Source organism: Coregonus lavaretus (genome assembly GCF_964263955.1).
Source record: "Coregonus lavaretus genome assembly, contig: HAP1_SCAFFOLD_4677, whole genome shotgun sequence".
Taxonomy (NCBI): Eukaryota; Metazoa; Chordata; class Actinopteri; order Salmoniformes; family Salmonidae; genus Coregonus; species Coregonus lavaretus.
In genome coordinates this window covers 295-14,572 of record NW_028157084.1, presented here as the reverse complement: position 1 = coordinate 14,572, position 14,278 = coordinate 295, and the positions used below count along the sequence as shown (strand labels likewise).

The following is a 14,278-nucleotide window of genomic DNA, read 5'->3' as shown; positions in this document are numbered from 1 at the left end:
TGTGAGTAAAATAAAGTGCGTTTGGACTGCAACTCCATAACTTAGACTGCTACTCCATAACTCACTCAGAATACTACTCCATAACTTAGACTGCTACTCCATAACTCACTCAGACTGTTACTCCATAACTGAGACTGCTACTACATAACTCACTCAGACTGCTACTCCATAACTTAGACTGCTATTCCATAACTGAGACTGCTACTCCATAACTTAGACTGCTACTCCATAATATAGACTGCTACTCCATAACTTAGACTGCTACTCCATAACTTAGACTGCTACTCCATAACTGAGACTGCTACTCCATAACTCACTCAGACTGCTACTCCATAACTTAGACTGCTACTCCATAACATAGACTGCTACTCCATAACTGAGACTGCTACTCCATAACTTAGACTGCTACTCCATAACTGAGACTGCTACTCCATAACTTAGACTGCTACTCCATAACTTAGACTGCTACTCCATAACTTAGACTGCTACTCCATAACTGAGACTGCTACTCCATAACTGAGACTGCTATTCCATAACTCACTCAGACTGCTACTCCATAACTTAGACTGCTACTCCATAACTTAGACTGCTACTCCATAACTCACTCAGACTGCTACTCCATAACTTAGACTGCTACTCCATAGCTCACTCAGACTGCTACTCCATAACTGAGACTGCTACTCCATAACTCACTCAGACTGCTACTCCATAATAACTCACTCAGACTGTTACTCCATAACTGAGACTGCTACTCCATAACTCACTCAGACTGCTACTCCATAACTTAGACTGCTACTCCATAACTCACTCAGACTGCTACTCCATAACTGAGACTGCTACTCCATAACTCAAAGCCAAAGGCAGCAGTTTTTCCACTGTGGAGAGACGTGGGTAAAGAGGCTGGCTAGGTGACAGTGTCAGAAAGTACAGGGTGTCTCTCTGTTCTCTACCCATCCTATAATCTGCAATCTTTTTATTTATTCTCCTGGGTTCAACCAAACCACCGCTTGTTCATGCCAAACTGACTGACTGTATTCTGTTTAGCTATACATTTGACTCCAATGAGAGAATCCATTGAGTTGTAGATATGCCGAAGTTCCCCAACACTGTATTAGTTCAGCTGCAGTGCCAATACCCATTGCCATCTAACATCCCACTGGTATATGGTGGTTGGGGGAAGGCTTGGCAAAATCCACTCAAAACATCTGGTCTGCATTGTATAGGATTAACTCTTTGGCAGCACGCGATATGAGCAATAATATATGAGTGTACACCTGGGGAGTGTTGTAATGACATCCACTAGCAGTCTCTGTGCTGCCAGCTCATGCAACACTTGGCTGGGCCTTTATGTTATTAAGAGACCAGGGCTGCGTCCCAAATGGCACCTTATTCTCTATATAGTGCACTACTTTAGACCAGCGCCCATGCTTTGGCCCCCAGACCAACGCTGGCCCATACAAGGGAAATCAAAACCAGCTTAGTGACTAACTGTCACAGAGGTTATACATTTTAACAAAAGTCTTACTGTGTGACGTGTCATTCATCAATGGGAACATGATATGCTTTTTAAAAGGACTGTAAGTAAAAAGGTTAAATGGTGTTTGGTTTCTCTCTTGTGAGTTTGGAGAATTTACAATATTGTAACTTTGTGGTTATAGACAACAAAGGAAACTCAGACTCTCTCTTTTAAACGTGGATAGAAGATGAGTATAAAGAACGATCGTTTTCTCTTGAAAATAACACATAATCAGGGCTCTACAGTGCGACCATTTTACTATACATTTTTATTTATATAAATTTTGCTATACATTTTTATTTATTTTATTTACTATACAAATGTATGATTCTAGCTTTATCACCTCAAATATTTTTGTGTGCTCCTAAATTTCTTTGTGTGCGCCTACATTTTTCAACTTAGGCGCACACGTGCTCCTTGTAAAATAGGTCCACGTAGAGCCCTACTAACTAATTCGTTTTTGTTAGGTTTCCTTTTTTGAATTCTCGCCCATCTGTCTCTGGGGTCTACGCTAAGTTCTCCTCCTGTGCTCATGTCTGCTGATGCCTGGTGGTAACTGTTTTATGGCAGTAGATTTTTGTTCATTACCTTAGAGTTGAACCCTCAGCAGCTGGTACTGGGTGTGCAGTACGGTTCAGTATGGAGATGGATAATGCTTGCTTTCTCTCTCCTCTCTCAGGGGTTTTGTCGGTTGATAGCACTGCAATCAAACACACACATCAGCTTTTCCCAACTAAATATGATTTATTAAACACCACAGCTTCCCTCGTAAACCTTTACGAAGACCTGTGCGTGTGAGTGCTCATAAAAAATCTGTGGTGGTGTTCTCATTGCTCCAGCGATGTTCTCGGCGTCTGTTACTGGGTGAATTGAGGATCGCGCCACGTGTGGTCGGAATCCACCTTGGCACCCGTCCCTTCCTGATAGCCTGGGGAAGGGAAAGGGGGAAAAAGTGAGATGTTGAAGGGGAAGCATCTAGTTACCTCTCCTTCACACTCCCAGAACTGTCTAAATGTAGTTTTATTGCATTTTCGCTAAGCTAATGGGCAGCCATCTTGAACTTCTACTCTAGAGCCGCTGTGGGTCAAAATATAGAGACACACATACAGACCAATAGACAACGAAGTACTGACACAGGATCAGTTTGGTGAACATCCCAGTTTGGTCAAATTGCCATTTTCAAGTTGGCATCTTCCAGCAACCAAACCGCTCAAATGGCCTGGGTATCCTGGGAGCCTTGAGCGTGTTGCTGGAGGAGCCATGGTGTGCAATGGCTTTAGCGAGCTCTTCTTCTGGAAGACAGAGTCCTAGTTTGTTTCCCTGTCATCTGTCATGAAGACAGAAACCAGCCAGAAAACAACAGGAAACAGCTGCATTGGACTGTGGTGTCATGCATGCAGAGAATCACTACGTATGAAACAAGTAATGTTAGAGTAGAGAGCTTCAGATTCATGTTTTTCAACAAACTGTTGTTGGTTGGACCAGAAGTGACAAATAATCTCTGTTAATAATAATGATTCTTCATGCATGGAGAATCAGACTTGGAAACACAAAACAGTGTTTTGAGTCATTTTAAACTTCTGGCAGATGGATTTAATGAAAGACTGATATCATCTCAAAGTAATTTATTTCCTTTTATGAGGGCTGGAGATTGTATAGTTTGACGTTCCTATGTATTTAGGTGTGTACATACATTAATTAAAAACATGATGGCATATGGCTTGCTGGTATTTATGAGGAAATGTTATGTGTGGTTTGTAGCAGTCTTAAACATGTTTAATCACGGTTTGTGTGTTCGTTTTTTAAAATCTGTGTTGATTGCTTGATATGTCTTGTTAACGTTGGCTCGGAAAATGTATATACAGTGGCTTGCCAAAGTATTCACCCCCCTTGGCATTTTTCCTATTTTGTTGCCTTACAACCTGGAATTAAAATTGATTTTTTGGGGGGTTGTATCATTTGATTTACACAACATGCCTACCACTTTGAAGATGCAAAATATGTTTTATTGTGAAACAAACAAGAAATAAGACAAAAAAACATAACTTGAGCGTGCATAACTATTCACTCCCCCTCAAGTCAATACTTTGTAGAGCCACCTTTTGCAGCAATTACAGCTGCAAGTCTCTTGGGGTATGTAGCTTCTCTAGGGGCGGCAGGTAGCTTAGTGGTTAAGAGCGTTGTGCCAGTAACCGAAAGGTCGCTGGTTCTAATCCCCGAGCTGACTAGGTGAAAAAGGTGAAAAATCTGTCGATGTGCCCTTGAGCAAGGCACTTAACCCTAATTGCTCCTGTAAGTCGCTCTGGATAATGACTAAAATGTAAATGTATGTCTCTATAAGCTTGGCACATCTAGCCAATGGAATTTTTGCCCATTCTTCAAGGCAAAACCGCACCATCCATCATTCCTTCAATTCTAACCAGTTTCCCAGTCCCTGCCGATTAAAATGGGGTGATGAGAGTTGTTGGGTTTGCGCCAGACATAGCGTCTTGCTTGATGGCCAAAAATCTCAATTTTAGACTCATCTGACCAGAGTACCTTCTTCCATATGTTTGGGGAGTCTCCCACATGCCTTTTGGAGAACACCAAACATGTTTGCTTATTTCTTTCTTTAAGCAATGGCTTTTTTTCTGGCCACTCTTCCGTAAAGCCCAGCTCTGTAGAGTGTACAGCTTAAAGTGGTCCTATGGACAGATACTCCAATCTCCGCTGTGGAACTTTGCAGCTCCTTCAGGGTTATCTTTGGTGTTTGTTGCCTCTCTGATTAATGCCCTCCTTGCCTGGTCCGTGAGTTTTGGTGGGCAGCCCTCTCTTGGCAGGTTTGTTGTGGTGCCATATTCTTTCCATTTTTTATAATGGATTTAATGGTGCTCCGTGGGATAACCCAACCCTGATCTGTACTTCTCCACAACTTTGTCCCTGACCTGCTTGGAGAGCTCCTTGGTCTTCATGGTGCCGCTTGCTTGGTGCTGCCCCTTGCTTAGTGGTGTTGCAGACTCTGGGGCCTTTCAGAACAGGTGTATTTATACTGAGATCATGTGACACTTAGATTGCACACAGGTGGACTTTATTTAACTAATTATGTGACTTCTGAAGGTAATTGGTTGCACCAGATCTTATTTAGGGGCTTCATAGCAAAGGGAGTGAATACATGTGCACGCACCACTTTTCCATAATTTATTTCTTAGAATTCTTTGAAATAAGTTATTTTTTTCATTTCACTTCACCAATTTGGACTATTTTGTGTATGTCCATTACATGAAATCCAAATAAAAATCAATTTAAATTACAGGTTGTAATGCAACAAAATAGGAAAAACGCTAAGGGGGATGAATACTTTTGCAAGGCACTGTAAGTATAGTTGAGGGACAAGTCTAGTCAAGGATGAAAAATATAGCACTCACACCCAAATCCCCATGCAGCCTGGTGATCCTTCTGAGCCTCTCTCTCTCTCTCTCTCTCTCTCTCTCTCTCTCTCTCTCTCTCTCTCTCTCTCTCTCTCTCTCTCTCTCTCTCTCTCTCTCTCTCTCTCTCTCTCTCTCTCTCTCTCTTTCCTTCCTCCCTCCCTTTCTTCCCTGTGCAGTGACCTCTGTAAATCATAATGTTTATTGGATATGTGTGTGAGAGCAGGTCGGCTCATGCCCTCTCCATAGCACATGTCAACTGGATCCATTTGTCTAACATGATGAGCTAGATGCTAAATCACTCATTTCCCTTTTTAGCACAGGGCTGGATTTACAGTATGTAGTGAGAAAATGATTAATCTGTGATAAAAACTGGGTAAATTGTTACCCTGTGAGAATACTATTCCATGGTGAAGTGTAGTCGCACAGTGTGTGAGTGTGTGTGTGCGTCCGTGCGTGCGTGCGCCTCAAACTTTCCATGTTCACATTAGTTGCTCCCTCCCGCCTCTCCCATGTAGCCTGTTGTTTAATGTTCTGTAATGTTCCAGTGTTTAGTACTAATCAGAAATGACACTGTTGGACACGAGACAGAGTTCTTTAGGACTTAGTCACCTCATCCATGTTCCAGTGCCTTGACCTAGTATGAGCAGTTTGTGTTTAGCCTGCAGAACACTCTGCAATACATATGTTTTCTCTTTACTTTATTTATTTACACAATTCATTGAGTTTATGCATTTTGTTGTTGTTGTTTGTTTATTTGTTTCCATCCGTTTTTAGTTCCTGGTTACAGTTGTTTTATGATTTCCTGTTTTCTGTGTGTTTCCAGGGAGACATCCAGCAGCTGCTGATTGTGGCGGACCACCGTGCTGCCTATGACTACTGTGAACACTACAGCCCTGACTGTGAGGTCCCTGTCCCAGAGCAGCCCCAGGCCCAGGACCCCAACACAGACGAATATGTGAGTCACTTCATCACCTCTCCAGACTCTTACAGTATGTTTACAGTATGTTTTATACTCTTCCTTCAGTTGAGTCTCTCTCTTCTTACGTCTCAAGGTAATTGTCTTCAGGTGGAAGTCGACTTGCTGTGTCAGCTTGAGAAGTTTAACAACTAGATAACAAACCACTGTATATAATACATTGCTCATTTTTTGGACAATCAGAGGTTAAGGGCAACTATTGGTCAGGGTGTGTCCTTTGGGGCATTATGAGGAGTACCTGATCTAGCAAGAACATAAAAGCCAACCAAAGAAGTTCTAAACTCCAGGTTCAAACAGTAAGGGAGTTCAGTGCATTATATCAAATACAGCATGCCCTGAGGCCTGCCCTGAAATTCCCTGATACAGTATTCCTTATTCCCTTCATCAATAAGCGGTTCTTTGATTAGGGATCAGGCTGTGTCGGTTGGACAAACTGCTGGAAAGAAAGAGCTGCATTGCTGAGGGAATAAACACTGTCTGCCAGAGAGAAAGTGCTGAGTGCTGGGAAATCAACAGGGTTGAATCTGCTATGCAGTTATAGAGTGAATCAAATATGCAGGAATGGCAGAGTACTTGCCTAAGCCTGTATCTCCATACTCTATGCTGAATGGAGATTTTCCTTCTATATCTGCCCCCATTCTATTAAACAACTCTGCTGTCCTACCTTGGCATGGTAAGGCTAAATCCTTTGGAGGAGAAGGACATTATTAATTCAACAAGCTGACCAACCACGCCCTTGGACTCTTTCCAGTTGAAGTGGTGATCTCAGCCTTCTAATGAAGTGAACTAGTCAGAGAGAGAACCAGAACCATAGTGTGCCCAAACACAGCTCCTGTACCTCTCATCTCAGCCCATCTTGAGCCATCTCGAACCAAAGGGAACCAGTTCACCCTGACATAGTAGAACCGTAGTTCTACAACTACAGCCAAACCAGAGTCAAACGTAACGGTCACAAACACATACCTCAAACATGTTTCAGACCTGTTTTGGGTTTGTTCATAATCTGGTTCCAAAAATAGGGCTAATATGGAGCAGTGCTCACAGAAAAAAATACTTCAGAGTGACTGATGCAACTAGTACCTCTCTCCCTTCAGTACATGATCAGGATGAGCTCTAATTACAGAGAGCTATGGCATGCCATATTTCTGTGCATTGTACCTCCATAAGCAAATAAAGTAAGCAAGCATAAAATGGAAGTGCCCCCCAATCCAGCCGACCCACACTTCTTAAAAACCTTCACACCTGATCTCCCTTCGTACGACTTCACTAACCCCCCCCCCCCCCCTCCCCCGTTAGAATGGGTCGGGTAGGGTTGACATTGTTGGCGTGATTTCTGATCAGGTTTGGACTCAGCCTTTTGTCAGGGATTCCCAACATCCACATCATCCAGTGGAGGCTGCTTAGGGGAGTTTGGCTCATAATGTCTGGAACAGAGTATTTGTGACATCATCCCAATATCAGACAACTCTGATGGTAAAAATAAAGGAATATTGGTTGTTATCATAATGTTAGGCTGTTTTCATAGAGTACAAAGCAATGTCTTTCTTTCTCTCTTTCTCTGTCTGTAGTCTAATATCTGTCTCTCTCTCTCTCTCTCTCTCTCATCATTATGTGTATGTCATTTCAACCATCAACCATTATCCATTTCCCTGTATGTATAGAGCACAGAGGAGGAGGACCCTATCTGTTGTCTTACAGTACAATTAAATGTCTTTCTTTCTCTCTCTCTTTCTTTGCCTCTCTCTCTCTCTCTCTCTCTCTCTCTCTCTCTCTCTCTCTCTCTCTCTCTCTCTCTCTCTCTCTCTCACACACACACACCCATCTCTTATTATTGTCATTTTCAACCATCAACCATCATCCATTAAATCAATAATATACCAGAGGGTGTGTGTTATGGTGATTATTGGAACGACATGATGCAGTCACTAGGAGCAAGACGCAAGTTCTGTCGGCTAATAATCGGCATAACTCACACCCTCAAGTATATGATTGCGTATATGAAACGGTTTTACACAGAAAGCAAGAACTATGAAATAATAACTTTATGGTCAACCATTACTGTTAGTGGAATGATCATAAAGTGATTAGGTCATTTTTCGATGACGCATGACTAGCCGTGGTGTTGTGCTCAATAATACCACGGCTGGAACGCATTTTTGACCAATCCGATTGCTTGGCGGGAACTAACCGTTTCATAATTCCCTGTATTGTATAGAACACAGAGGAGGACAGCTATTACTATGAGTATCCTTACTATGAGGACATGGATGGGAAGCCTTCTGAGTCCACCTCCGAGACTGAGACTGACGAAGCAGCTGGACCTGCCACGGAAGACGTAAAAGTACTGTCCCCTTTCTGTCCCTTGTCCCATGTCCCCTGTCCACTATCCCCTTTACCTTGTTCCCTGTCCATTTAAAAGACTACCGTCTATCTCCATTTTAGTGGGGTGGGACTTGACACCCTCTCCCCATTCACATACCTTGTTTTAAAATGTAGTGATTGCTGTTGATGCTAGCTGAGTATGTTCCAATGTCAGTTTCGAATGCCATCTTGGTCAGGTCTCCTTTTGAAAAGCTATTCTTTATGGCTTTAAACTAAAGTTACTGTACATTAAAACAATTCATCAAAAGCATTGTATAGGCTACAGTTTGTCCTCCTAACATTTTGTTGTCCTCCTCTTCAGGTGTCCGTGCCAGAGAGCGGCCGTGTGGTCACCTCCGTCAAAGAGTTGGTGTCATCAGTCAGGGACACAGCCAGTCAGGGAGTCGAGGGCAAAGTGTTGACCGCCATTTCTACCGGCAGCGCCTCCGCTGGAGCCGCTGCAGCAGGAGCCGGAGCCGCCGGCGAGGAGGCCTACGGAGAAGAGACCAGCCCTTACGACGGCTATGATACAGATAGTTACGGAAACTACGATTCATACTACGACGAGTCCACGGCCGCGCCCGACGGCACCCGCAGAGTCACCATCAGCAGCTCGAGCACAGGGACGGGCGCAGGGGTGGAGCTGGACTTGGGGCTGGGGTCAAAGTTTGACCTGGGCACGGGAGCAGAGATTGAGAAGGTCATCACCACTAGTGGAGGAGTCACCATCACACGCAACAAGACCTCGGTGAGTTACACACACACTGTTGTTGTGTGCTTGTGTGGTAGTGTCCTATGTTTTACCAGTTAGATGTTGTATCTGAAATGTGTCCTAGAACATCTTATCATATCTCAGTGTGTCCCATTGATTCACTGCCCCTGTCCTTTCCTCTCTGGTCTCTCAGGCTGGAACAGCCTACGATGACAACTATGGCGAGGGCTATGACCTGTCTTATGGAGAGGGAGAGGAGTACAGCATCGGCGGCGGTGGCCACGGCAGCAGAACCAGCAGTAGCAGTAGTACTGTAGAAATCGGTGCTGGTGGTGGTGGATCTGTATCGGTCGGGGGCGGTTCTGTTTCCGTTGGGGGCGGTTCCGTTTCCGTTGGGGGTGGTTCCGTCTCTGTAGGTGGATCTGCCAGCGCCGGAGGCGGGGCGGCAAGAGCAGGAGCTGGAGCCGGGGATTCGGTTGCTACGGGAGCCGGGGGCCAGGGTGTGGCTATTGAGGGAGACTACACTGATCTGGAGGGTGATCGGTTCAAGGAGGAGTCCATCTCTGAGTATGGGGATGCAGACTATGGCTATGGAGACCTGGACTACGATGGACAAGAGGAGAAAGTGCTGCCGGCCGAAACAGAGTACTACGGACAGGTAAGGACGATGATGATGATGACGATGATGATGATGGTGGTGGTCATGATGATGGTGGTGGTGATGATGATGATGATTATGATGTCGGCGATAGACTATGTTGATGATGATGGTGATGGTAATGATGATGATGATGATGATGATGATGGTGATGGTAATGATGATGATGTCCTCTGCAGGTTGATGGGTCTCGGGGAGAGAAGGGACAGAAGGGAGAACCTGCTATCATTGAGCCTGTGAGTATAATTTATCCTACATGTGTGTGTTTCACACGTGTGTGTGTCTGTGTGAGGGTGTGGGTGTGTGTTTCACACGTGTGTCTGTGTGATTGTGTATATGATTATTTCAAATCCAAGCCATGAGTCATCACACACCACTGACTGACAATCATATAAATCACATGATGCAGTATAACACACTGGTCCAAAGGGTGAACATTTGGAGTATGGATACATAGAGGATTGTGAATAATCATCTGGTGTGTAAACACATTGGGCTAGCATAAACACTGACCAGGGAGAGCCCAGCTGGGAAAGGGAGGGGAGAGAGAGCGAAAGAGAGAGAGAGAGAGAGAGAGAGAGAGAGAGAGAGACAGAGAGAGAGAGAGAGAGAGAGAGAGAGAGAGAGAGAGAGAGAGAGAGAGAGAGAGAAGACAGAGGAAATCTCCCAAAGACTTCCCAACCTCCAGCAATCTAAAGACCTCACAGATGGAATATAGCCAGTCCCTACTTGGGATTTGAAATCATGTACTCCAGCACTCCACATTCCTCAGGGGACTGTGTTAACTTGCGGAATTAATGCCATGGCTATACCTGATATGCCAATGTCATCACTGGCAGCCAATTCCTATGTTGTGATCCAAAGCGCACACATTAAGAAAAAATATATTCATAATTCAATACCCCAATCTGACCTGAGTCACAGAACCACAGCTGTCTCCCTATAAGCAAATGTCACTGGGCTCAACTGTATGTGTGTGTGTTTTACCACCCAGAATGAGCCTGTGAGTCGTCCATCTTGTTCAGATTGTAAATAAACAAGGAACAGAGCCCCCTCCTTTCAGTCCAATCCCCATTTGTCTGCAGTGACGACAACCCCCACCCCCCTGCCAGCCCCATCCAGCCCACCCATACCACACTCATACACACCACACATACACACACACACACACACACACACACACACACACACACACACACACACACACACACACACACACACACACACACACACACACACACACACACACACACACACACACACACTCCTCTATCTGTTTACTGCTGTGATTAGTCACTCTAAGCCTGAGTCAAACATCCCTGGCCATACATCTACACAGGACCACTAAGTGTTTGACAGACAGACATACTATAGGAAAACTGTGAAATGATCTCACACACTTATCCATAAACACACATCAAACAAAAGACACAGGTATGGCTCTGGGAATGTTAAAGACCTAGGTATGGCTCTGGGAATGTTAAAGACCCAGGTATGGCTCTGGGAATATTAAAGACACAGGTATGTCTCTGGGAATGTTAAAGACACAGGTATGGCTCTGGGAATGTTAAAGACCCAGGTATGGCTCTGGGAATGTTAAAGACCCAGGTATGGCTCTGGGAATGTTAAAGACACAGGTATGGCTCTGGGAATGTTAAAGACACAGGTATGGCTCTCGGAATGTTAAAGACACAGGTATGGCTCTCAGAATGTTCAAAAGTGGTGCAATAGAGGTCTCTTTTATCTGTAAAATAGATGTGGCTTGGAGAAGATTTAGTTGGTTCTAGAAAAATGCTGAAGTCACGTCATTCTTACCCAGGCTTTAGTTGTGTTATGTGATGTTTTTAACACTGTCATCTCAACAAAGCAAGAAATCAAATTGTCACCACGAAAAAAATGAAGAATTTTCACTGTCATCACATAGTGGATGAGCATGTTCTTGTCACAAAGTCCTCTCATACCTTTGTCATAACACTTCAGCCCATCTGTGAGCGTTTATGTGTACACACTGCAGAGACAGAGACAGACAGACAGACAGACAGAGACAGAGACAGAGATATGTGATTTTGAAGTATGAGCAGAGGGTAAGGGTCATGTTCAGAGAGACAGGGAGTGCTTACTATGAGACCCCCCCCCCCACTCTCCTGTTGCCATCTCTCCTGTTGCATGCTGGGAGCTGGAGGAGCAATTTCCCACCTTGCTTTTAGCTGATTGGACAGAGACATATCTCCTTGACAGCTTGACTTGGTCCTCCGTCTCTCAGGGTAAAGCTTGGTGCTTGCAATGCCAGAATAGTAGGTTTGATTCCTGGGACCATCCATACGTAAAATGTATGCACACATGACAGTAAGTCGCTTTGGATAAAAGCGTCTGCTAAATGACATATATTATCATATTATTATAATTATAATATGACTTCATGTGTTTGTCATTACCCATAGTCCCCTGTTCCATGTTGAACATGTTCCATCAGCCTCCTGCCTTGGTCCTGATCGTTATTCACCCTCTGCCTGTTCCTCCCAGATTCATGTGAAGCGCTAAATGAAATGACAGGCAGGAATTTATATTAAATCACCAAACACTCCCCTGGATGGAGAGTAGATATGCAGAATGTGTCCGGACACGTATATATATATGCACACATACTGAAGAGATACATGCATATGAATGAATGTATACGCAGGGTTGCATACACACACACACACACACACACACACACACACACACACATATACACACACACAGACCCACACAAGTACACAAGTACACACACACACACACACACACACACACACACACACACACAAACACACGCACACAAACAAACAAACAAACAAAGGGTCATAGTGTCATGTGTTAGTGGCGATGCTGCGTACTCTACAGGCTGCAGCCATCCATCTCTCTGATGTGTTTGTATGTTTCAGGGAATGCTGGTGGAGGGTCCGCCCGGTCCTGAAGGCCCAACAGTAAGTACCTCTCTCTATTTTCTCTCTCTCTCTCTTTCTGTCGGTCTCTCTCTCTCTCTCTCTCTCTCTCTCTCTCTCTCTCTCTCTCTCTCTCTCTCTCTCTCTCTCTCTCTCTCTCTCTCTCTCTCTCTCTCTCTCTCTCTCTCTCTCATCCAGTCTCTTATGATTTCAGTGGAAGATGACAGTTTTCTGACATTGTTTCAGCCCTATGTTCTATTTGGTCTGTCTCTGGGTTAGGAATATTGTGTATCCTCCACTGTTCGTCTTGGAATGACTAGTGTTACATTAAGAGAGAGTGAAACTGCAGCCCAATCAGTGTGATTTTGACAGGCCTCCTTGCCAGTCCTGAGATTTAGTAATAGGAATGGTAACAGCACAACACACCACTTGCCCCAGAGGTTCTCAGATCAGTTAGTATTTATTTATTTACCTATATGCACACTGTTGTACGCTATTAGACCGCAAAAATCAGAATCACCTTTATTTGTTAAGGACATTTACACATACTCCGAATTTGACTTGGTGATATGGTGCTGCTAGTGATAGACAACATTTAGAGACAGAATACAGACAGTAGAAACAGCCGAGAACGATAGAGTAAGAGTTAGTAGTGAAAGAGAGAAGGGGCCCCAGTTAAGATTTATCATCTAACAGACTGCCTGCCCATATTTCCTCATACATTCCTCTCTCGTTCTCTCTCTTATGTTTCCGCGTACAACTGTTACGCAAGTTTGCCTGAGTAGCATTTTGTTTTGTGTGTGTGTGAGCATGAGCGTGCGCGTGTATGTGAATGTGTGTATGTGGGTGTCTGTGTTTGTGTGTGTGTGTGTGTGTGTGTGTGTGCCGTCCTCAGTCTCTGATAATATGTATTGTTGTGTACAGGGTCTCCCTGGACCCCCAGGTTCCTCCGGCCCCCCAGGCAGCCCCGGAGACGCAGGAGACAGGGTGAGAAACAAGGACACACAGACAAATACAACAATTAATGAAAAATACCACAGCCACATGCCAACCACCACCAACACATCACATAGCCATTGTTTCAACACAACCACAAGGTATAAATCAAGCTGTTGATATACAGCAAGGTATCAATTAGTCACCACCACTACCCAAAACATGGGAGAACACCTGTACAAGTTTAGTCATTCCTGGCATCATGTATGTACTCTCTTCTCTCTCTCTCTCTCTCTCTCTCTCTCTCTCTCTCTCTCTCTCTCTCTCTCTCTCTCTCTCTCTCTCTCTCTCTCTCTCTCTCTCTCTCTCTCCTCTCTCTCTCTCTCAGGGTCCTAATGGTCGTGCTGGTCTTCCTGGTGCTGATGGTCTGCCAGGACCACCAGGGACTGTCCTGATGCTGCCTGTAAGTAAATACTATAATACTATAGTTTAGAATACACTGATCTAGAGTACATACAGATCTATATCTAGAACAGAATACATATGGAATGGGTGCGTCTAATATTCAGTAATAACACCTGTTGCATATTAGACTCATGCATTCCATATGTTTTCTCAGATGACAGATGACTGTATGTTTATGCACATGTGTACGTTTACAACTGTATGTACAATTCTGGCTTGTTGGCTATTGTGTGTGCATTTATCATCTGGCAGACTTTCTTTTTAAACTTCCATCCTAATCTTGTCCCTTCTGTAATGCTACCCTTAAGCTATCGTCATCGGCA

At 44.2% G+C, this 14,278-nt stretch overlaps 1 protein-coding gene across 1 annotated transcript in view; it reads left to right on the top strand.

The window, feature by feature from the left end:
- The window catches only part of LOC311125826 (uncharacterized protein), a gene marked incomplete at both ends in the record, with an annotated part of 43,031 nt that extends 29,078 nt beyond the window's left edge, over positions 1-13,953 (top strand). The window contains 8 exons of the mRNA XM_084199856.1: positions 5,747-5,878; positions 8,115-8,240; positions 8,583-9,008; positions 9,166-9,630; positions 9,810-9,866; positions 12,555-12,596; positions 13,479-13,541; positions 13,879-13,953. Coding sequence (XP_084055982.1) covers positions 5,747-5,878; positions 8,115-8,240; positions 8,583-9,008; positions 9,166-9,630; positions 9,810-9,866; positions 12,555-12,596; positions 13,479-13,541; positions 13,879-13,953 — 1,386 coding nt within the window. The remainder of the gene's footprint in view (positions 1-5,746; positions 5,879-8,114; positions 8,241-8,582; positions 9,009-9,165; positions 9,631-9,809; positions 9,867-12,554; positions 12,597-13,478; positions 13,542-13,878) is intronic.
- Positions 13,954-14,278: the final 325 nt, after the last annotated feature.